Below are 24,292 nucleotides of genomic sequence, written 5' to 3'. Positions count from 1 at the left end.
CCCAGCATTAACTCGGTCCTGGACTCCAGGGTTCAGAATCTGGGGACTGATTCCTGAAGTACCAGTCTTGGCCACTGCTGCCAGTGGCACTGCTGGGACTGCAGAGCTACTGACCAATCAGATCATCCGCCAGCTCTCTGAAGCTGGACCTCTGCCTCAGTGAAGGGCAGGCGTCTCGTCTCTGACTAATTCATATCCCTTGGAGCGCCAAATGGCTGCGTGACTGCTGTGATTGGCGGAGTGTGTTCCCCAGCCAACCTTTTGGGTGGAAAACTCAAAAACCCCTGTCCCAGGTGTAATCAAACCAGGACTTTGCAACATAATTTACACCAGCTGGTATTCTAATCCTCGAGATGGAAAGACGAGCATTTCAGAAGCCATAATAATAATTTTTCGGACGTGGTATTTCATAATCTACTTACACGAACCCCAAATATTTTTTGACCTCCGCTGTTTCTCAAACTGGATGATCTTTCATTTGCTCATATTGAAATCTATTTGTCACAGTTTAGCCTATTCTTTTAATCTGTTAATGTCTCCTTGTAATTTGATGCTGTTTATATTGTTTGCAATGCCAGCTCTCTTTGTGTTCATCAGCAATCCTCGACATGAGACTTTTTATTTTGTCATCAAAGCCATTGCTAAATAGAGTGAATAATTGAGACTCCATCACTGATTCTTGCAGGGTATCACTGGTCACCTCGTGTTAATTCAAGTACCTAACCCTGCCAATAATTCATCTATAATTCTATGAGCTTCAAATTTAGCTAACAGGATCGAATGAGGGAATTTATCAAATACCTTCTGGAAAACCATTTAAATAGCATCCATAGACGTTCCCCAGACCACTACCTCAGTCGTCCTTTCTAAGGATTGTCACCATGCTGTGCTGTGGTGGAGAGACCCGAGCATTCCGTTGATCCCATAGGCGATGCCATTGGAAGCCTTAAACTCTTGACAGGGTCACCCATGATGGTAAGGTCAAAGGGGAGGAACCCAGGCTAAGTGCAATCGAAAACAAGTCCTCAATGGCGGATCTGGCGGAAGGTACTCACCTGGTATCAACGGCTGCGATGGTGGATGAAGGCTGCAGTTGTAGGTGAGTTCCCCAGTCATTGGGGGAAGGAGATTATGGCGGAAAGGGGCTATGGGGGATAGGGGGAAGGGGGATATGGGGGATATGTGGGAAGGGCGATATGGGGATATGGGGGGATATGGGGGAAGGGGGGATATGGGGGAAGGGGTAATATGGGGAAAGGGGATATGGGGGAAAGGAGATATTGGGGAAGGGGTATATTGGGGAAGGAGGATATGGGGAAGAGGGGATATGGGGGAAGGTGGGATATGGGGGAAGGGGGGATACGGGGGAAATGGGGGATATGGGGGATATGTGGGAAGGGCAATATGGGGGGATATGGGGGAAGGGGGGATATGGGGGAAGGGGTAATGTGGGGAAAGGGGATATGGGGGAAAGGAGATATTGGGGAAGGGGGATATGGGGGAAGAGGGGATATGGGGAAGGGGGGATATGGGGGAAGGGGGATATGGGGAAGAGGGGATATGGGGGAAGGGGGATATGAGGGAAGGGGAATATGGGGGAAGGGGGATATGGGGGAAGGGGGGATATGGGGGAAGGGGTATATTGGGGAAGGGGGATACGAGGGAAGGGGGTATGGGGGAAGAGGTAATATGAGGAAAGGGGATATGATGGAAAGTGGATATGGGGGACGGGGTATATTGGGGAAGGGGGGATATGGGGGAAGGGGAGATATGGGGGAAGGGGGATATGGGGGAAGGGGGATATGGGGAAAGGGGGGATTATGGGGAAGGGGGGATATGTGGGAAGGGTGATATGAGGGATGTGGGGGAAGGGGGGATATGGGGGAAGGGGGGATATGGGGAAAGGGGATATGGGGAAAGGGGATATGGGGAAGGGGGATATGGGGAAGGGGATATGGGGAAGGGGATATGGGGAAGGGGGATATGGGGAAGGGGATATGGGGAAGGGGATATGGGGAAGGGGGGATATGGGGGAAGGGGGATATGAGGAAGAGGGGATATGGGGGAAGGGGGATATGGGGAAGGGGGATATGGGGAAGGGGGGATATGGGGAAGGGGGGATATGGGGAAGGGGGATATGGGGAAGAGAGGATATGGGGAAGGGGATATGGGGAAGCGGGGATATGGGGAAGGGGATATGGGGAAGCGGGGATATGGGGGAAGGGGGGATATGGGGAAGAGGGGATACGGGGAAGGGGGATATGGGGAAGGGGAATATGGGGGTAGGGGGATATGGGGGAAGGGGGATATGGGGAAGAGAGGATATGGGGAAGGGGGTTATGGGGAAGGGGATATGGGGAAGGGGGATATGGGGAAGGGGGGATATGGGGAAGGGGGATATGGGGAAGGGGGATATGGGGGATATGTGGGAAGGGTGATATGAGGGATGTGGGGAAGGGGGGATATGGGGAAAGGGGATATGGGGAAGTGGGATATCGGGGAAGGGGGATATGGGGAAGGGGATATGGGGAAGGGGATATGGGGAAGGGGGGATATGGGGGAAGGGGGGATATGGGGAAGAGGGGATATGGGGAAGGGGATATGGGGAAGGGGGGATATGGGGAAGGGGGATATGGGGAAGGGGGATATGGGGAAGGTGATATGGGGAAGGGGGATATGGGGAAGGGGATATGGGGAAGGGGGGATATGGGGAAGGGGGGATATGGGGAAGAGGGGATATGGGGAAGGGGATATGGGGAAGGGGAATATGGGGGAAGGGGATATGGGGGAGGGGGGATATGGGGAAGAGAGGATATGGGGAAGGGGGTTATGGGGAAGGGGGGATATGGGGAAGGGGGGATATGGGGAGGGGGATATGGGGAAGGGGGGATATGGGGAAGGGGATATGGGGGAAGGGGGGATATGGGGAAGGGGAATATGGGGAAGGGGGATATGGGGAAGGGGGATATGGGGAAAGAGGGGATATGTTGAAGGGGGATATGGGGTATGGGGAAGAGGGATAATATGGGGAAAGGGGATATGGGGAAAGGAGATATTGGGGAAGGGGTATATTGGGGAAGGGGATATGGGGAAGAGGGGATATGGGGGAAGGGGGATACAGGGATATAGGGGAAGGGGGATAAGGGGGATATGGGGAAGGGGATATGGGGAAAGGGGGGATATGGGGAAGGGGGGATATGGGGAAGGGGGGTATGGGGAAGGGGAAATGGGGAAGAGGGATATGGGGAAGGGGGGATATGGGGGAAGGGTGGATATGGGAAGAGGGGATATGGGGATATGGAGGAAGGGGATATGGGGGAAGGGGGATATGGGGAAGGGGATATGGGGAAGAGGGGATATGGGGAAGGGATATGGGGATATGTGGGAAGGGCGATATGGGGATGTGGGGGAAGGAGGGATATGGGGGAAGGGGGATATGGGGGAAGTGGGATATTGGGGAAGGGGGATATGGGGAAGGGGGGATATGGGGGAAGGGGATATGGGGAAGGGGGATATGGGGGAAGGGGGGATATTGGGAAGAGGGGATATGGGGGAAGGGGGATATGGGGAAGAGAGGATATGGGGAAGGGGTTATGGGGAAGGGGGGGATATGGGGAAGGGGGATATGGGGGAAGGGGGATATGGCGCAGGGGGATATGGGGAAAGAGGGGATATGGGGACGGGGGGATATGGGGTATGGGGAAGAGGGGATATGGGGATATGGAGAAAGGGGATATGGGGAAGGCGGATATTGGGGAAGGGGATACGGGGGAAGAGGGGATATGGGGTAGGGGATACGGGGGAAGGGGGGATATGGGGAAAGGGGGATATGGGGAAGGGGGGATATGGGGGAAGGGGGATGGGGAAGGGGGGATGGGGAAGGGAGGATATGGGGAAAGGGGATATGGGGAAGGGGGATATGGGGGAAGGGGGATGGGGAAGGGGGGATGGGGAAGGGGAAGGGGCAAGCAGTGGGGGGTCTCACTTGGCGCTGCGCGTTGGGCAGCCATTTTGCTGGGCCTCCGTGGGGGGGGGGCGGGCGTCTTTAGTGCAGTGATGGGTGACGCCGTCGCGAATGGCGTCATGCTGCTACTAGCCCATTCCTGGTCAGAGGATTCGCAGCGTTTCGGATGCCCCGACGCCGGAGTGATTCGTGCCGATTTTGGCGCCGGGTTCGGGCCATCGCACTGAATCATGGAGAATCCCGCCTCTGGTCTCAGCAATACCCTATACAAGTTGTTGTGATAGTCTTCACCAACGGAAATGAGGCAATTGAGATTGGAGTCAAGCAGAAATGTGTTACCCCCCACATTTTCTCGATGAGGTTGAAATCCAAGACGAAGATGACACTGCCAACGCTATTGGAACCTCAGTAAGCGGATGACAATGCCATTTCCTTTATCTCAGAAGAGAATTTCCAAACCATGCTTGACACCTTCGCAGAAGCATACCGTAGAATTGAACTTAGCCTCAACCTCAAGAAGACTCAAATCCTTTACGAACCCAAACCAGGGCAAGATCTGGTCTCTCCCCCTGTCAAGATCAATGAAAAACCCTCCCAAATGTGGAGAACTTCCTTTATCGGGGGAGCCACCTGATATGGAAATCCAAAACTATATCCAATCCACCAGCATCACCTTCCAACACCTAAGGACAAGAGTCTTCAATGATCGTGATATCTGTGCTGATACAAAGATCCTCTTGTACAATGGCTCAGAAACCTGGACCATATACAGATTTACCTCAAGGCCTTGGAATGTGATCATAGCCGCTTTTTGAGACTTATTCTGCGCATTAGCTAGGAGGCCAGATGTACTAGTATGAGCATCCTTGAAGGTGCCAAGCGCACCAGCATCAAGGACATGATCATCCGGAACAAACTCCAGTGGATTAGCCACGTGCTTAGGATGCCAGAGTCCCGATTTCCAAAGCAAATCTTCCTCGTCCATCTCAAGGAAGGGTCCCGAACAGGAGGTAAAAGGAAGCATTCCAAAGGCACACTGAAGGCCTACCTCAATAAAAGCAACATTGACGTTAATGCCTTTGAGACCCTTGCTCAGAAGAGGCCTCCCTGGAGGAAGCTCTTGATTCAAGGAGCTCAATTCTTCGAGGACACGCGACGCCAAGAGGAGGCCCAAAAAAAATACTAGCGATCTCGAGTCCAAAGACCAATCACACCTTCTGGAAACATCTGCCAAGTGTGTGGTCAGAAATGTGGCTCCAGGATCGGACTCATCAGCCATGCAAGAACCCACAGAACCAATGACCAGTAACGAGGAGTTTCTTAGGTGGACAATCATGCTCATTAGCAAGTGATCGCCGAAGAAGGAAGAAGAATATGACTTCAGCCACCCTCAATCCTGAGAGGCTGCTTTGAAGAAGTCACCTCTTGAAAGGTTCATCAGCCATGACCTACTCTTTACAAATCACTTTCTCTGAACAACTGGAAATGTTCAAGCTGTTCAGTCTCAATATCCTTCATTATAGACTCTAGCTAATTTCCCAATTACAGATGTTAGGCTAACTGATCTATCATTCCCTGGTTTCTCCTATTTCAGTCTGACCTTTCTTGAATAGTGGACTGAAACTCCCAATCTACCAGCCTCCAAACTGAGAGAACTTTAGAAGATTATAGTTAGGTCACCTGCAATGTTCTCATCTACTTCCCTTAAAAAGGGGCTTTTCACAGAAACTTCATTTGAACCCTCCTTGTGACAATAAGCAATTTTCATTTTCATTTCAATCTGGAATGGAAACCATTTGATCCGACGATTTTGCCCATCTTTAGTGGAAGTTTGACGGGGGAGAGGTGGGTGGGAAAATAACAGAGAATCTGCATATAAAATAAACAAATTCCTGAACAATTGAGCAATGTTTTTCTTTGTGCTTGTTCACGTGCCTTTGTGTTGTGTGGAATTTATTGTCATCTTACTTAATTTACCTAAATTCTGTGTGTCATGGTCATCATCAGTGAATTCCTCTGGGCTGGTTAATTCACTTTGGGTGATGTTGGGGTTGCCCTCAATTTGGCTGACTGGGTTTATCATCTCTTGCTCCTTTTCATTGGGCATCTGGGCATAAGCGTTAATCCCTGGTATCTTCCTGTGTAAAATGACAGAGAGCCAATTAAAAAAATGTACTGGAAGAAGTGTTTGCTTAGAGTCTAGACAAGGAGGTGTTAGCCTGTTTTTAATTGGCGTGTTAGCTTGTTAGTGAGGCAGTGGCAGGGTATCACTATAAAGTGCTCTTCTGAAAAGGATTATTTTTGGGGTCCAGATGAGCATCATGTCAAGACCCTTTAAAGTACAGATTAGTGCTCGTAAAGTCATGACAGAATACTTACCTTGAATGCATCACCTTCACAAATTCAATAATGTTTAACCTCCAGTTAAGGGATTTCTGTTATCACATAGCCAAAGATTCTAGGCGGGGATCTCTATTGCCTGACACCGAAATCGGGAAGGGCGATCTGGCGGAGAATGGGTCCCCACGCCGGAAACACACCAGGCGCCGGTTTGACGCAGGGTTGCGAATCTCTACCCCCTCCAAATTGGCGTTATCGAGATCAGGGCAGCACGGTGGCTCAGTGGATAGCACTGCTGCCACACGGCGCCTGGGTCCCAGGTTCGATCCCGGCTTGGGTCACTGTCCGTGTGGAGTTTTAGGGGCTGGTTTAGCTCACTGGGCTAAATCGCTGGCTTTTAAAGCAGACCAAGCAGGCCAGCAGCACTGTTCGATTCCCGTACCAGCCTCTCCGGACAGGCGCCGGAATGTGGCGACTAGGGGCTTTTCACAGTAACTTCATTGAAGCCTACTCGTGACAATAAGCGATTTTCATTTTTCATGTGTGACGCACACAGTCACACACACGTTTGCTGATCATTATCGGGACCACCCACGATGCTCCGACTCTGGGCGGCCAAGTTCCCCACGGCGCGGGCCACATGTGGTCTCAACAGTCGTGAGCTGGCGTGGCGTCTGCAGAGAAAGAGAGGGCGTATGGACAGTGCCCAGCACCGCCATACTTCGCCGATAGCCGTGCACCTGGCTGGGTGTCTTCTGCCAGGGTTGAGGGGAGTAGTGGGGGGAGGGGGGGGGGGGGGGCGGTGGGCTGTGGAGTTGTGGTGGACAGCTATGCAGTCCAGCACAACCGGTTTACGGGTGTGATCGGTGCGTCTGTGGGGGAGTGTAAGCTTATGCGTGGCTGCAGCTTGTTAGCCCTGTGGGTATCCAGCATGGACCCGGCAATTCTCCCACTGTTTTCCGAGTGTTCCGCGGGTGCTTCGTGCGCTACCAGTGCTAGCCCCTCATTGGTGGGTGTGGCACCGATTGTTCTGTCGTGGAACGTCACAGAACCGCCATTGGCGTCAGCACTTAGCCGCAGGAATGGAGAATCCAGCCCAGTGTCCTTTTAGAAGTCCTTATCATAGTTTCAGTCAAAGGACTTTGATGGATATAAGGCCTCGCTTTTGCCAGATGGGCTGGTTTCCAAGTAATGGGGCGACATTGAGGCAAACACAGTTAAACAATAAACAGCTCCGAGGGGAAGCAACATCGGAACGAGAAAACAGGGCTCATTCGTAGTGAGCTTCAGATGTCAGGGAAATGGTTTGTTGCAGACACAACAGTTTAGGAAGATTATCAAGTCCTTGGAAAGGGTGCAGAGAAGTTGCAGGGAAGTTATTTAGAGAGATTGGAAAAGCTGAGCGCTTTGACACCTCCTTGGAGCAGAGAAGGTCAAGAGGGAGTTTGATGGAGGCATTCAAGATCATGAATGGTTTCAGGTGGAGAAAATAAGGAGAAACTGTTTCCAGTGGCAAAGGGGTTAGCAACCAGAGGCCACCGAAATAATGGGATTGACACAGGAACGAGAGCCGACATAAGGAATCATTCCTGAGTTGCTGTGACTTGGATGTACTGCCTGGTGGAGGCAAATTCAATAATTTTAAAGGGAATTGGATAAATGCTTGAAGGGAAAAAATGAGTAAGAGAAGGGAAGTGTGACTAATTAGCTAGCTATATCAACGAGCTGGTGCAGGCTCAATGGGCCAAATGGCCTCCTTCTGTGCTGTAACATTCTATGAATCTGTGATTCATTTAAAGAATGAGGAAAGCCCCAATTGAGCCATTACCGTTGGCACAGGGTTAGCACCGCTGTGTCTCACAGTGCCAGGGAGCCAAGTTCGATTCCGGCCTTGGGTGACTGTCTGGCGTTTGCTCGTATGGGCTTCCTCCGAGTGCTCTGGTTTCCTCCCACAGGTGTGCAGGTTAGTTGGATTGGCCGTGATCAATGTGTGGGGTTACGGGGATAGGACGGGCAGTGGACCTAGGTAGAGTATTCTTTCGGAGGGTTGGTGCAGACTCGATGGGCTGAATGGCCTCCTTCTGCACTGTAAGGATTCTCTGGATCTAAACATCGTTCCTCGCTTGGTCACCTTTCACATACAAAATGAGATGGATAAAAACAGGCAATCATCATCAAAGGACCAAGATTTTCAGATTAGATTGGAGGACAGCGATGCCAAATGGCTATGCTGTTGAACTGAGACAATAAACCCTGTGCAAAAGCATTCAGCTTGCTACTGTCAGCTATCTTGTAGAAAGCCACAAGAGGAGTCTTCTACATACTGGCCGGAGATATAAATAAAATTGAACCTGCACCACATTCCGTCAAGGGGTGAGTGGATGATCATGGCCTTTTCCTGAGGTCCCCTGCATCACAGTTGCCAGTCTTGAATCTTTCCTGGTCAACCTTTTTTGAGGCCAGAGATGGGTGAGATGTCAGGAGGTGGTTCTTCTCCCATAGGCCTCTGGAATGCATTGTCAACTCATGTGGTGAACGTTGATTTGGTGGGTTCCTTCAGGCGAGAGCTGGCCGTTTTTATGGCTGGGATGGATCTCACCCCATACACGAGGCAGGGCCTGCACCACATCCATCAAGTCTAGAGTCTCCTCTTGGACTAATTCCCATCATCTCAGGGGGGTCAGAGAGACATTTTCATCTAATTTCCCAAATTGGCCTGGATTCAAAAGATTCGAACATTAAATTGTCCATAAATAAAGGCAGTTCTCAAGGGAAATTTGGACACCATCCTATATAGATGCAAATGGCAGGAGCATCAATTTGAGGCGAACCCAGCAAAAAGCAGCAGATTGACAGCGTTTACAAAAGTGCCCCAGTCGGTAACCTCATGGCCCAGCATAGCCCTCACTTCATCGATCTAGGGGACCAACCTGCTTTGATAAGGAGTTCAGGAGAGCATTCCAGAAGCAGCACCAAGGAGGTGTCAACCTGGTGAAGCTGCAATACATTAAACAATGGAAGCAACATGTCATAGACAGGAGTATGCGATCTCACAGCCAACAGATAAGATCAAAACACTGCGGTCCTGGGCCTGCATCTATTTCTGAATGGTGGGTGGCAATTAAAGATCAAACAAGATGAGGAGGAGACTCCACAAATGTGCCCATCCTAAATTGTGACAGTGCTCGGTATGTCAGGGGAAAAGGAAGACTGAAATGGTAGGGCAGAATGGTAGCCTTGTGGATAGCACAATTGCTTCACAGCTCCAGGGTCCCAGGTTCGATTCCAGCTTGGGTCACTGTCTGTGTGGAGTCTGCACATCCTCCCCGTGTGTGCGTGGGTTTCCTCCGGGTGCTCCGGTTTCCCCCCACAGTCCAAAGATGTGCAGGTTAGGTGGATTGGCCATGATAAATTGCCCTTAGTGTTGGGTGGGGTTACTGGGTTATGGGGATAAGGTGGAGGTGTCGCCCTTGGGTAGGGTGCTCTTTCCAAGAGCCGGTGCAGACTCGATGGGCCAAATGGCCTCCTTCTGCACTGCTAATTCTACGATTCTATGAAACGCTTGCACCCATCTTCAGTTACGTGTTGAGTGGATGATCCCTCATCCTGAAGTCTCCAGCATCACAGTTCCCAGTCTTCAGCCAATTGGATTTATTTCCTGGGATATTAAGAAACAGCTAAAGTCATTGGATACCTCCAAAGCTATGGGTCGCAATGACTATCTGTCATGCTGAAAACTCATTCTCCAGGACTAGTGGTACCTCATGCTGTTCCAGCACAGGTACAACACTGGCATCTATCGACCTGGCAAAGTGGAAAATTGCCCAGGTATGTCCTGTATGTCCTGGGTATATCAAATCCAGTCAATTACCAGTCTACTTGATATCATCAGCAAAGTGATGTAAAGTGTCGTTGACAGTGGGATCAAGCGGCACTTTATTAGCAATAACCTGTTCACTGATGCTCAGTTTGGACTCTGTCAGGACCATACATCTCCTGTCCTCATTACAGCCTTGGACCAAAACAATGGACAAAGAACTGCACTCCAGAGCTGGGGGGAGAGTGACTGCCCTTGATATCAGGGCAGCATTTGGTCATCAGGAAACCTTAGTAAAGTAGAAGTCAATGGAAATTGAGGAGAAAACTCTCTGCTCGTTGCAGTCACACCTTGCCCAAAGGAAAATGGCCGTGGTTGTTGGAGGGCAATCATTTCAGACTAGGAGGTCCTCAAGACTGTGCCCTATAGATGCAAGCATCTTCTGTTGCTTCATCAATGACTTTCCTTCCATCATAAGGTCAGAAGTAGAGGTGGTCATGTCCATTTGCAACTCCTCAGATAATGAAGCAGTTTGTAAACACTTGCAGCAAGACCTGGACAACATTCAGGCTTGGGCTGATAAATGGCAACTAACATTTTTGTCATGCCAAGCATTTCCAACTAGAGAGAATCTAACTGTCTCTCCTTGACATTCAACAGCATTACAACTGTTAAATCCCCCGTTATCAACATTCTGGGGTTACTATTATTGACCAAAAACTGAATTGGACCAGCCATATAAATACTGTGGCTACAAGAGCAGGTCAGAGGATGGGAACTCTGAGGTGAGCATCAAACCTCCTGACTCCCAAAGCCTGTCCATCATCGACAACTCAGCAGTGTGAAGGAATACTCTCTACTTGTTTAAATGAGTGCAGCTCCAACAACACTCAACGAGCTTGACATGGAGCAAGATAATGGAGCCCATTTGTTCCGCATACCCCATCCATCATCTTAAATATTGAATCCCGCCATCACTATTGCACAGTGCTATCAGTGTGCACCTTGTACAAGATACACCACAACAACTTCACAACTTCTTCAACAGCACCTTCCAAACCTTGGAAGGACAGTGATAAGAGACACAGGGGAGCATCACCACATGTTCCCCTCCAAGCCACACACCACCCTGATTTGGAACTATATCATTGTCACTGGGGGAAAATCTGGGGAACTCTCTACCTAACCTGATGGTTGTCCTACACCACATGGACTGGGACACCACTATTTAAAGGACAATTAAGTCTGAGTAATGAATATTGGCCTTTTCAGTGATACTCATGTAACAATGCAAGTTCACAGACTTCATTAAAAACACACAAGGTATTTATTAGCAAGAAAAACTGTACAGAGGCCAGCAATGACCCGGCTGCCCTAAAGCAGCCCACCAGCTGCTCCAGTCCCTACCTGTCTGCTACATGTCTTCTACCTAAGAGAGAACTCCACCCCCTCGAGTGATTACCCACTCTCAGTGCCAATTAGTCTTCCAAACCAGGTGACCCCCATCTGCTGTGTTACCCATCAAGGGACAATCGCCACAAACCCCACATCCCATTCAATGAATAAAAAGGAAAAAAATGTAAATGACATTCCCAGTAATTCTGAGATCAATGCGGAGAATCATTCTGCGTAACGTCAGGAAATGATTCCTTTCCCAGAGAAAAATGGACCAGTGGAACGGGCTGTGGGTTTCTGTGGTAAACTCTGATTTGTAAGGTGCCTTCGCTGTGTCGTGAAGCATTTACAGCACAAATATAGCTCATTTGGTCCAACTGGCAAGGTTTCTATTCCATACATACAGGGCGCAATTCTCCGCACTCACGACGGTGCGGAGAATAGCGGGGGTCGTAAAATTTTACGGCCACACTAGTCCGACGCCCTCCCGCTATTCTCCCCCCCCCCCCACGCCCGACTCCCGATACGAATCGCTGCCGCCGTTTTTTTACGGCCAGCAGCGATTCTCAGCTGGCCGATGGGCCGAGTCCCAAGCCCTTTACGGCTGTTTTTACGAACGACAAACACACCTGGTCTGGCCGTTCGTAAAAACGGCCGTAAAGTGCCGATTTTTAAAACCATGGCACCGATTGGCACGGCAGTACCACGGCCGTGCCAAGGGTGCCATGGGCCCGCGATCGGTGCCCACCGATCGCGGGCAGCGGGTCCGATACCCGCGCACTCTTTGTCCTTCCACCGCCCCGCTGTATCACTTCGCGGGGCGGCTGAGGGGCATCCCGGCCCGCACATGCGCGGGTTTTGCGCAAATGCGCGGTGACGTCATCCGTGCATGCGCGGGTTGGAGTCTTCCAATCCGCGCATGCGCGGCTGACGTCATATGACGCGTCAGCCGGCGCAAAGTCTGGCAAGCGGGCTTAACGAAATTCGTTAAGCCCGCGATGCCGGACTTTACGGCGGCGGCATGCTAGCCCCGACCGGGGACCAGAATCGGTTCCCGGTCGGGGAGGGGGGGGGCTGGCGTCAAACCCGCCCGGATTTGACGCCAGCCTTACGATTTCTCCCTGTGTGGGAGAATCGCGCCCACAGAGTTTGAAAGACAGAGTTTGAAAGGGTGGCGGTGTGGGCTTGGGTAGGGTGCTCTTTCAAAAAAGAGCAGGTGCAGACTCGATGGGCTGAATGGCCTCCTTCTGCAATGTGAATTCTATTTCTGGTTAGCCTGAGTCACAGTTGGATACTTCGTCAGCTGGCTGGGCTGCAGGCAGACAACACTGGACTGCTTACAAGGCCAGACAAACCAGTGTCAGATTCTGCAAGGGTGTAGTAAGCATTCCAGAGAACCTGAGGTTCTTTCAGTTGTGTAGATTATCCTGAAAAGATGCTTGTTTGATGCATGTTTTTTATTGGTATGTCTCGAGAAGTGTTCTCAACCACCAGTCACTTCTTTACCTGTCCACACACCGTGGGGAGGGATGGTGGGCTAAGAGGGTTTGTCGAGGCCCAAGAGTAAAGAGAGGCTCATGCGACAAACCTAAAGCTAGGGCTCTCCACCAAGAAGAATTCACTTTTGACATTCTTGCAAACCAGAACAATCATTCTCTGAATGCATTAGTTGCATTGAGACCATGGGCTAGATTTTAGTTACTGAGAAGGGTAGCTCATGTCAGCAAATTTCTTGACTTGGCAGACGCGCCCTGGTTCAAAGTTGGTCCCAATTTTCCCATTGGTGCCACTGGTCCCAATTTTCACTCCAGAAAGGTGTGGATGGGACAGAGTTGGGCCCACTGACTCTGAAAGAGGGTTACAGGTGACCATGAGGCCGGGAGTGTGCCGAGGTAGGACGGTTAGAAGGCCCAGCTTGGTTCTCTGGGACTATATCCCAGCTGTTTTAGCAGCTGTTATGAACTCAATCCCTCACTACTTACAGCCTTGCATCCCCCCCCCCCCCAACCTACCAACCCATGGCCCCTCTATGCCAATATGCACCCCCACCCACATCCCATGCCATCCCTTACCCCCATGGCCCCTACCATTCCAGCACATGCACCTTACCCCCTCATATCCCATGCCTTCCCAATAGCCACTCAGTCAGTATCCTCCAGGAGCAGACCTCAGGAACCACATGGGGATGAAAAAAACAACTTCGAGCAATAATACAGCTTTCATTCATACACATTTGCTAATGGGAACAGAAATTTCCCATTCATGAAACCCATTCAAATATTTTACACCTGAAGTACTGACCTCTTATGAAAACAAACAAACTTCTATTCCGATCTCACATGAAGGCAGATAATCATTTAACATTCTCTTTAAACTATCAATTGTTCTGGGAACTTAGAAACTCCTGCAGGGATAACTGTAGCTTTTGAAACTCAACAAACAATCATAATGGAATACTTTGGGAATGTCATCAAAGACCTCAATGAAATCTGCAAAAGCAGACAGTAATTTCTTTCTAACCTACACCAGATGGCCTGTTAATCAAAGCAGTCCAGCACATGATGTTTCTTTTCTTAACTCTCACAGACAGGTTAAGCCTGTTTCTTTCATAATCGAAGAGAGGGTACTTTATAAAATTATAAAATTTCAGATCTTGACACGTAAACAGAGCTCATCCACCCTTCAAGAATGTTTACATGGGAAAATGTGAAGTTTTTCATTTCGGAGGGAAGAATGACAAGTATCGATTCAGCTGGAAGGATGAGTAGTTTTCCATTTAGAAGACAGGTTGGAATACAAGTGGGTGAGGCAGTCGGCTAAAACTTGATGCAAAAGTAACAATGAGGTTACTGACACTTGCCGTTATTTACATGGAAACTGCAGAGCAACTCGGGTTGTGAGCAGGTGCCACCGTCCGAAGCTTGCTGTCCCAGTTTTGCCAATAGCTTTGTGAGTATAGCATTTTGCCTCATTGTGCCAATGCAACAGCGTCGGCCAGTCCAAGATTACATTCATGGCTTTCACTTCTGTGAATCTAACACAAAACTGTGAAAATATTGATCTGAACCTCTTGGGCTGGTTAGCTCAGTTGGTCAGATGGCTTGTGCGTGGTTTGCAATAACACCAACAGCGTGGGTTCAATTTATATTCTGGCTGAGGTGGAGTTGGGTCCTGCCTCCTCGCTCTGCCCCTGGCAAAATCATCCAAAAATGGACTCAAGATGAAGATCAACAGACAGCGGCCAGCCAAGGACCTGCCTTCAGATACCATACAGGAGGCAACAGAGAACTGGAAAACGGTCAGTTCTCTGGAAAAGGGCCCAAGGATGGGATTTTATATGTCTGGAAGACCATTCATTGAACAGCGCTGCAGCGTCTCCAGGTGATATTCTTCCTGGGGGGGGATTGTATTGTACATGACGGCTGAACTAGAGTGGACGAAGGCTTCTTTTAAAGTCTTCTGAATCCAAAAAGATTGGGTTAAAATAAAGCAACAAAAAGTGACGTAGGGTCACTTCAGTTATGGGTTAAATAGAAAATTCATTCTTTTATTTGGTATCATTTCCTCATAAGGAAAGTAAGAAAATCCAGTGATGTTTTTGAATCCTCGGGTGTAAAATACCTTACACCTCCTTGATCTTTGTACATCTGAACACTAAGGGCTAATAATGTTTTGTTACTGTTCATTTGTAAATTAGATTATTAAGTAAAAAAGCATATATTATTGAGGAAGCTGTTAATGACATGCTATATTAAATTTGCCATATTTGAGTATGTTATAGAGAAGGGGTGTTGAATTATCGATAAGCTAAAATTTAATGTTATGCCGACGGTTTCTGAACACTGGCCATTGTTATTGCACTTTACAGAATCACAGAAAAATACAGTGCAGTAAATGCTCTTCGGCCCATTGAGTCTGCACCGCCGCATGAAAGACACCTGATCTGCCAATCCTAATCCGATTTGCCAGCACTTGGCCCATAGCCAAGTACTCATCCAGGTATTTTACCTATAAGTGTTTTGTAAGCTAGTGTGTGGTTATTAGACATTTCATCTTCACACCCATACCCAGCCAATTCCTTGAAATTACATAGAATTTTACTCGGACATACAGTTACTCGGCTAACTAGTCTATGCTTGTTGATGTCTGCACTGCAGTGAGTCTCCTCCCTTGCCATCAAACTCATTTCAAGCATCGTTTTCGTCCCTTTGCTCTCATGTCCCTGCCTAGTTTCCTTTTGAAAACATCTCCAGCTATCTCCAGTGTGGGGGCAGCACGGGAGCACAAGTGATTAGCACTGTGGCTTCACAGCGCCAGGGTCGCAGGTTCGATTCCCCGCTGGGTCATCTGTCTGTGCGGAGTCTGCACGTTCTCCCCGTGTCTGCATGGGTTTACTCCGGTTTCCGCCCACAGTCCAAAGACGTGCAGGTTAGGTGGATTGGCCATGATAAATTGCCCTTAGTGACCAAAAAAAGGTTAGGAGGGGTTATTGGGTTACTGGGATAGGGCTTAAGTGGGTCGGTGCAGACTCGATGGGCCGAATGGCCTCCTTCTGCACTGCATGTTCTATCGTTTTCAATTCCTCCCTGTGGTACTGAGTTCCACATCCAATCCACTCACAGTGCAAATAAAAGTCTCCTTATTTTCCTGTTGAATGTATTTGCAGCTGTCTTGTGTTAATAGCCACTGGTTTGCATTCTCACAGTCGTTTCTCCACATTTTCTCCACATCGGCCCCCTAATCTCTAGCTGCTGAGCTGCTTCCATTTGTATTGTGCAATCCTTGACACCTATCCCCATGTTCCATTGTCAGTGACTGGAATCTTGACTGCAACTTTCAACCAGGTTTCACTTGAGCCACTAAGTGTCAGCAATAATGTAACACAATTAAAAATGTAGTAGGTTGAAGCTACGTTCAATTTTGGTGAATTTGGATAATTCCTTCCATTCAAAGAATGTACAACATAATTACTGTTCATGGTTGGCTGTGCTGCTGGGCTTTGCATTATCAGCAGAGATAGCACATGAAAATTAATGATTTTCCTTCCATAAGACCATAAGACCTCGGGGCATAAATAGGCCATTCTCCGGGACCCGATGGGCCGAGTGGCCGTCGGTCTCTGGCCAGTCCCGCCGGCATGGATTGGACATGGTCCCACACGGTGGGACCTGGACCTGGCTGGTAGACGGGGGGGGGGGGGGGGGGGGGGGGGGTCGCATCAGGCCAATTCGCCGATTCCGGTGAATCCCGCCCAATTAGTGCATTTAAAAGCAAATCGATTCAAAAATAAACATTGGAGATGGTGCGAACAGGGTTGTCTGACTTGAAGGTCAAGAATCATGCTTTGGGGCAGCACGGTGGCGCAGTGGATATCACTACTGCCTCACGACGCCATGGTCCCAGGTTCGATCCCGGCTCTGGGTCACTGTCCGTGTAAATATGCACATTCTCCCTGTGTTTGCGTGGGTTTCGCACCCACAACCCAAAGATGTGCAGAGTAGGTGGATTTGCCACACTAAATTGCCCCTTTATTGAAAAAATTAATTGGCCACTCTAAATTTATTTTTTTTAAAAGAATCATTCTTTAGGATAACAATAGCATTGTTTGTTTCCCAATCGGTGTGGGAATGTGGTGTTCTGTGAGGATGGACATGTTGGCCAGGCAGCATGGGAGCTTGGTGGCAGGGTTGGACAAGAGAGCTCATGGATAAAGCTCTCAAGAATAAATCCGACCAGGGGTAACAACAAACTGTGTAAGGGGTAGTCAATCCACCATCATCACTTCTACACTCTCGTTAAAAGTTAAATAAATAAATAAAACCTTTTTATTGTCACAAGTAGGCTTACATTAATACTGCAATGAAGTTAGTGTGAAAGTCCCCTCGTCACCACATTCCGGCGCCTGTTCGGGTGCACGGAGGGAGAATTCAGAATTCTCAGCTGGTCGGGGAATTGAACCCCCGCTGCTGGCCTTGTTCTGTATCACAAACCAGCTGTCTAGCCCACTGAGCTGAAAGAGATCTCTATTGTGTTCTGTCCAAAGGTAAGTTTTCAAAAACTGCAACAAATGTGTCGGGGAGATTTCCTAAGAGTCATCGCGTTTTACAGTATAGAAAGAGGCCCTTTGGCCCATCGGGTATGTGCCGGCCATCAAGCACCTATCTATTCTAATCCCATTTTCCAGCACTTGGTCCAAGGTTTTGTATGCTATGCGGAGTGATTCTCCGAGCCCTGCGCCAGGCCGGAGAATCGCCGCAACCGCGCCACGATGTCCCGACGCCGGCGCGCGATTCTCCGAGGTGCAGAGAATCGGCGGCATTTGCGACGGTGCGTTTGACGAGGCGCCGGCCGCTGGAATTGGTGGGGCCGCCAAGTCTCCGGCCCGGATGTGCCGAGCGACCGCGCGGATACGACAGAGTCCCACCTGTTCTCCCCCCCCCCCCCCCCCCCCCCCCCCCCCCCCCCCCCCCCCCGGGCCTACTTTGTTGCACGGCCGGCCCCTGAACCCCGACGCCATGTTGAGTCGGGGCCGGCACGCTGAAGAAGTCCCCCGCACATGCGTGGGTTGGCGCAGCACCCATTTGGCACTGGAAAGGGAGGCTGGAGTGGCGTGAACAGCTCCAGCACCGTGCTGGCCCCCTGTGGGGGACACAATCAGTCGCTCCCGGGCCTGTTTCGCGTCGTCGTGAAACATGAACACTTGGTCTCCATTTTGGAGAATCCCCCGAGAATCCCCCATGGGTTTCAAGTGCTCATCTAAATGCCTCTTAAATGTTATGAAGGTTTCTGCCTCTACCACCTTTTCAGACAGTGAGCGCCAGATTCCCACCACCCATCTCGGAGAAAAGCTTTTCCTCAAATCCCCTCTAAATCTCCTGCCCCTTACCTTAAACCTATTCTCCTGATTATTGACCCCTCTGTTAAGGGGAAAAGTTCATTCCTATCGACCCTATCTATATCCCTCACAATTTTGCACACCTCGATGAGGAACCCCCTCAGCCTTCTCTGCTCCAAGGAAAATAACCCCAGCCTAACCAGCTTCTCCCATAGCTCCAGCCCAGGCAACATCCTGGTGAACCTCCTTTGTACCTTTTCCAGTGCAATCACCTCCTTCCGACAGTGTGGTGACCAGAACGGCACATAGTTCTCTAGCTGTGGCCTAATGAGCATTTTATACAGCTTCATCATAACCTTCCTGTTCTTATATTCTATGCTTCGGCTAATCAAGGCAAGAATCCCATATGCCTTTATCACCACCTTAAGTACCTGTCTTGTTGCCTTCCCCTGACAAAGATTTGCATGATCAGGTACATCGGATCACCCGGGTCATTCAATATTGGAAAATTAGTTACGTCAGAAATCTCGCAGGCTTCCGCTATTCACTGCCGACAATCCAAGGAACACCAAGAAAAATCTCTTGCATTCCCTTTAAATGGCTGTTCTGTAGTTCCAATCATGCACCGTACACATTCACCATCCATGCTGCTTTGTTGATCATTATTAGTCATGATAATTTGCTGTCACCCTCTCTTCCTGCATTGTGTTTCTGGAATTTACCAGAGGCTGGTTGAGGAATCCAGTACTGCAGTAAGTAATTAATTATACTATTAACTATTGCTCCTTTACATTAGGTACAGGGCAATTTCTTTAGTCAGCTCCCTGGATTAATTTATAATAAAGGTAATTAGAATGGAAAGACCCGTAATTAGGATGAAGACCTGTACATCCAGACTTAGGAACAGCTTCATCCCCACAGCTACTAAACTCCTCAACGACTCTCCCTCAGACAGATCTGTTCCCTGTAAGACAATATTCACAACGCCTTATGCTATTCTTGCTCATATCGTATTTGCTTTGTTTGGCCCTTGTTCCGCACTGTAACCAATCACTATTTGTCAATGTACTGTGTACTTTTTCGCATTCACTGTAACTATCTACTATTCTTTTTTTTCTACTGTATACGTATTGTGTACATTTCCTTGGCCACAAAAAATACTTTTGACTGTACTTTGGTACATGTGATAATAAATCAAATCAATCAATCAATCAGTCACTCAAATCATGTGAAATAATTATCAGATCTTTCAGTGCCTCATCCGAAATTGCATCAGAATAATTATATTACGCCCTAAAGTTGGTAACTTCCAACCCTTGCAAGAATATTGCCCTCTTGGTAACGTTTTTGATGAGGAGGGTTGGGGTAAGCAGGACTGGAATGGTCATTGGTATGTGGGCTGAGGGAAATGTTAGACGGTCGCACAAGCCAGCTTGGGACATCATTCACCCACAGGAAGGAGGGAGTTAGATTCGAGGTAATGTTAGTAAGTCAGTCCAGTCAGATGTGACAGAGAAGCAAGAGATCAAATCACGGAACGCTCAGTTGAGGTAGTGGCTCCCGTTTTGTAATTGTTTTAAATTACAGGATTTAACCCGATTTCACGTAGCAAAAAGGTCGACGTTCACCGTTATCATCCAGGTGTTGAGCATCACCTGCGTAGAAGAAAAACATTTGGCGGACATGATCGTAATAACAAAACCCACCTGACTGTTAATTTCAGTGCCAGAAAGATCAAGGGGGTTCTCTGAGGAATTGGTGGATCCTCACCAGCAGATTTTATTTACTGTGCTCTATCCAGGTGATGCTAAACACACAGGTGGTAAAGGTGAAAATCAACCCCATGATTTTGTTGTTAAAAAGCAAAGGGACTGAAGAAGAGTAAAATTCCTCTCAGGACACATCAAGAAAATATCAACCGCTCAGCAATCAATGCCTCACCAAACAAATCTCTGATTTCTACGTGTTCCGAGGAATGCCGTTTGGCTGAACGTGGGGCTGAAAAATGAGCGTCTTCCTCCTTTTTATTGGAAGAGGAATTTCACCACATAGCATCCCAAAAGCACAGAAAAACAAATTGCAAAGAACGTGAATGAAAATACATATCTTTGGTAATTTTTTTTTTTGCATTGCATCGTCTAGCATTGAGCAGGAGGGCCACAAGCTATCAATGGACCTTCTTAACAACATGGGGAAAACTGTAGAGGTTAGCAAACTTAGCATTCAATGAGACAGCAAAGCTCCCAATCTCATCGTAATTTTGTGAAATCTTAACTTTGGAAGCCGTGCTGGAAAATTAGCATTCCAAAATGCTTCACATAATCTATTTATACAAGACCGCACTCACTGGAGTACCGCAGGCGGTCAAGCAGCAATACTTACCTTTTAAACTTGTATATTACAAAAACTGCGAGGCCAACAAAGGCCAAAGATAACAGCATCAACAATGCAGAGCCACTGTGTCCTGGGCTAGAATCCACGAGAGGGGCTGCAAGACAAGAGAAGTTGACAAACGCATCTTACACAACTGTCAATGTCTTTGTGGAAAGTACCAAACAGGAAGAAGGATTTGGATCAACTCTTAAGACACTCGTCATTGCACTCGTAATAACCCCGGTGGATTTTCTTTTCACCTGACAAAAGCATCAGTTAGTTTGGATTCTGGGTTCAAAATGACTCAAACCCAGTTGGGTATCGGAAATCTGGTTGGCATGGAAACAGGGACAGTCTCTATAAGAGTTCCAGGGGCTTGCCGTAGGAAAGGCATACCTAACCAAGGTCGCCACGGAAAATGGGTGCAATAGTTAAGGAAAGAAACAATGGCGAACCAAAATAAGTAAAATAAATAAAACCTGCAAATAACCATATGTGACATCCATTTCTGGTGACGTGGTCGTTTCATGCCAGCTGAGATGCCCTGCTATTGAGTCCCGGACATGACAACGATCTTTGTCTCCAATTCCAACTGCAGCCCCATCATACGGTTTTGAGCTCTGAGTCCTGAGCTTGCTTTTCGGGGCAGCACGGTGGCGGAGTAGTTAGCACTGCTGCCTCGTGGCACCGAGGACCCGAGGGCGCGATATCAGCCGCACCGTCACTGTCCGTGTGGAGTTTGCACATTCTCCCTGTGTCTGCATGGGTTTCACCCCCGCAATCCAAAGATGTGCAGGGTAGGTGGATTGGCCGCGCTAAATTGCCCCTTAATTGGAAACATAAAAACATTTTTTTTTAAATGTAAATGAGCTTTCAAGCAGGCAGAGGTGATTTTGTCAAAATTAATAATTCACGTTTACTTTTGAAAAAAATGACACTGCCAGTGTGGGATATACAATTAGTTCAGATATTGGTTTCTCCACTAAATTGTAATCTTATATTTATATTTGTAGTTGTCTGATTCCTCTTGCGGCCCGGTGGTTGTTCATCACTCCCACCGCCCATTTCCCTTGCTGTATGTTTGAGAACAGTGGGAGTGCGGACAGATGAACACATCCACCTATACTGTTGACTTTTGAAATAATTTAGGGAGACAGAACTTAAGGAGTCTGCTTCCTCGGGGTTTAGAAGAGCTCCTTCTGCAAACATGTATCTTTGGGGTGGTGGCTGTGGGTAGCGTTGAGATTTCAGAGTCTAATTCACATGATTCGATCTGTGGATGGCCTGAATGCAAATTCAAATTCCAAAACAACCTGAGGACTTGCCCTGAAAACATGACAGCTCATGCCTTCTCTTGGCAAGCCAGCAGTGCAAGAAAATTATCATCTTCTCTCTCAGTCCCATAACACACCGATGAAAATACAATAACATCTGGCCTAAAGTAATGCTAATATGATGAATACACCTCTTTAATCGCAATCAAACATGAGCTTGAATGAAATGATTCACAAGGTCACAGCACAGATGAGGTAGGTTTTCTTGATCTATCTTAGATTAGCCATCTAGAATGAAATTGCAGCAATTCTGGGTGAGGAAGCTAGTTTTCATTATGATCAATTGTGGCAAATCTAGCAGATGGTTAAGATAATTTCTTGGTGTTTAATCGTTGTTGTAATGTTTTATTGTCTCATTGTGGACACTTCAATGTAGCTAAAAATCACAATGTCAAATATCACAGAAATATTTCATTGCTTTGTAATTATAATGAAATCTTAAGCACATGTATTGCTTAGACACTAATTTGTATACTTGCAGGAATCCTCCCTAACATGCTCTCTGCTACCTCAACATTATATGAGGAGGAGTCTGAAAATGAGCATTATTTAAAGAACAAATTATGCCAGTTAATTAAAAGCAGGATTTCTCCAGCTCCCATCTATGTGCTGGGTTCTTTTTAAATTAAGGGCAGAGGGGCCTTCAGTTCCTCATTATGAAATGAAAATCGCTTATTGTCACAAGTCGGCTTCAAATGAAGTTACTGTGAAAAGCCCCTAGTCGCCACATTCCGGCGCCTGTTCGGGGAGGCTGGTACGGGAATTGAACTCGCGCTGCTGGCCTTGTTCTGCTTTACAAGCCAGCTGTTTAGCACATTGTGCGAAACCAGCCCCCATTATATAGGAAAATCAGGGTTGGGGACATGGTTAAAAAATTAGGGGTCGCCCTTATATGACAGAGATTAGGAGATTTTTTTTCTCTCAGAGGGCAACTCTCTGCAGCAGAAACATTGAAGTGGGGCTCACTGCATATTTTTTAAGGCAAAGGCAGATAGATTTTTCTTGGCAAAGGGAATCAAAGGTGGGGATGTGGAACTCAACAGACAGATCAGCCATGATCTTATTGAATGACAGAGCAGGCTCGAAGGGCCGAGTGGCCTACTTCTGCTACAATTTTGTATGTTCCTCCATTCAGTCGTCAGCATCCCAGGCCAATATGGGCAGGCTAAAGGTTGACGTGATTGTGACTGTCCCGATTTTCATTCCTCTGAAACCAGTCACGTCCAATTTGTTTTAAAGTGGCTTCTTCCTTCCAAAGAGACACCAGGAGCCAGGAAGAAGTGGAAAGGAGGCAAGAATTTTACATCAGTCAGGATTTTGTGGCAAAAATAATGATGGAGCTATCAGCAGTCACCGTTTCAGAACTGCTACAACTCCCAGTGATAGCACGTGGGCAGATAAATGCAGCTATCAGGATGGTGCGGTTCGAGTTGACCTGCTTCTCTAGAAGCTGCGTAATCGCTCACTGAGAAACTAGGCATTGGAATCACGAAAGGCTGTGTTGTTGGGGTACTTACGTGATAGATACTGAATAAATGTGCGATAGAAATTAGAGTTTGTTCAATCAAGTGTATTCAATTTTAATGGTTTGTTAAGTCTTAATTACTGGGAAAAAGTGCAACAAAAAAAAAGGAGTTTGGGAGACAGATCATACAGGGAAAGGGGTTAAGTTAAAGGGGTAGCGTCGATGTGGGGGGGGGTCAGAGGAGGGCTGGCAACATGAGCATGGGGGGGGTGTCTCCATGTTTGTGGGGGGGGGGAATCATCATTTTGTTTTTAATTTTTAAGATCTGGTGGCCCTTTAAAAATCTCTAGAGGGCAGCACGGTGTCATAGTGGCTAGCACCACTGCCTCATGATGGCAAGGATCCAGGTTCGAACCCAGCCCTGGGTCACTGTCGGTGTGGAGTTGGCAGATTCTCTCTGGGTTTCACCCCAACAACCCAAAAGATGTGCGGGGTAGGTGGATTGGCCATGTTAAATTGCCCCTTAGTTGTTCAAAATAGATCTGTGGAGTGCTGACGCTGCTGACTCTATCAGGCCCTGCCCTGCCAGCGCGACGATGTGAGAAACTCCTCCTGCATTTTGTTTTACTAAGTGCTGGAAAATATGGAGAGAAAAGCCAATTGTGCGGCTGGTGAGATGAACATTGATTTTCTCGCCAGGTCCAGCACTTAGGAAAAAAAATAGAAACTTTAGTCCATCGAGTGTTTGAATTGTTCTTCTGTGAACGTC

At 48.1% G+C, this 24,292-nt stretch overlaps 1 protein-coding gene across 4 annotated transcripts in view; it reads right to left on the bottom strand.

The window, feature by feature from the left end:
- The window catches only part of LOC119979442 (VPS10 domain-containing receptor SorCS1-like), a 1,177,426-nt gene that overhangs the window by 18,755 nt on the left and 1,134,379 nt on the right, over window positions 1-24,292 (bottom strand). For 2 of the 4 annotated variants that reach the window (XR_005463722.1, XM_038821670.1), the window contains exons 25-26: window positions 20,734-20,839; window positions 5,942-6,102 (exon numbers count right to left, since the gene is read on the bottom strand). Coding sequence is in view for 3 of the 4 variants with exons in the window: in XM_038821670.1 (XP_038677598.1) it covers window positions 5,942-6,102; window positions 20,734-20,839 (267 nt within the window). In the remaining variant the exon portion in view is untranslated. The remainder of the gene's footprint in view (window positions 1-5,941; window positions 6,103-20,733; window positions 20,840-24,292) is intronic. The other 2 variants (XM_038821672.1, XM_038821671.1) reach the window with 1 other exon arrangement.

This window comes from Scyliorhinus canicula, chromosome 16 (genome assembly GCF_902713615.1).
Source record: "Scyliorhinus canicula chromosome 16, sScyCan1.1, whole genome shotgun sequence".
NCBI classification, from domain to species: Eukaryota; Metazoa; Chordata; class Chondrichthyes; order Carcharhiniformes; family Scyliorhinidae; genus Scyliorhinus; species Scyliorhinus canicula.
This window is presented reverse-complemented; position numbering and strand designations above follow the sequence as displayed.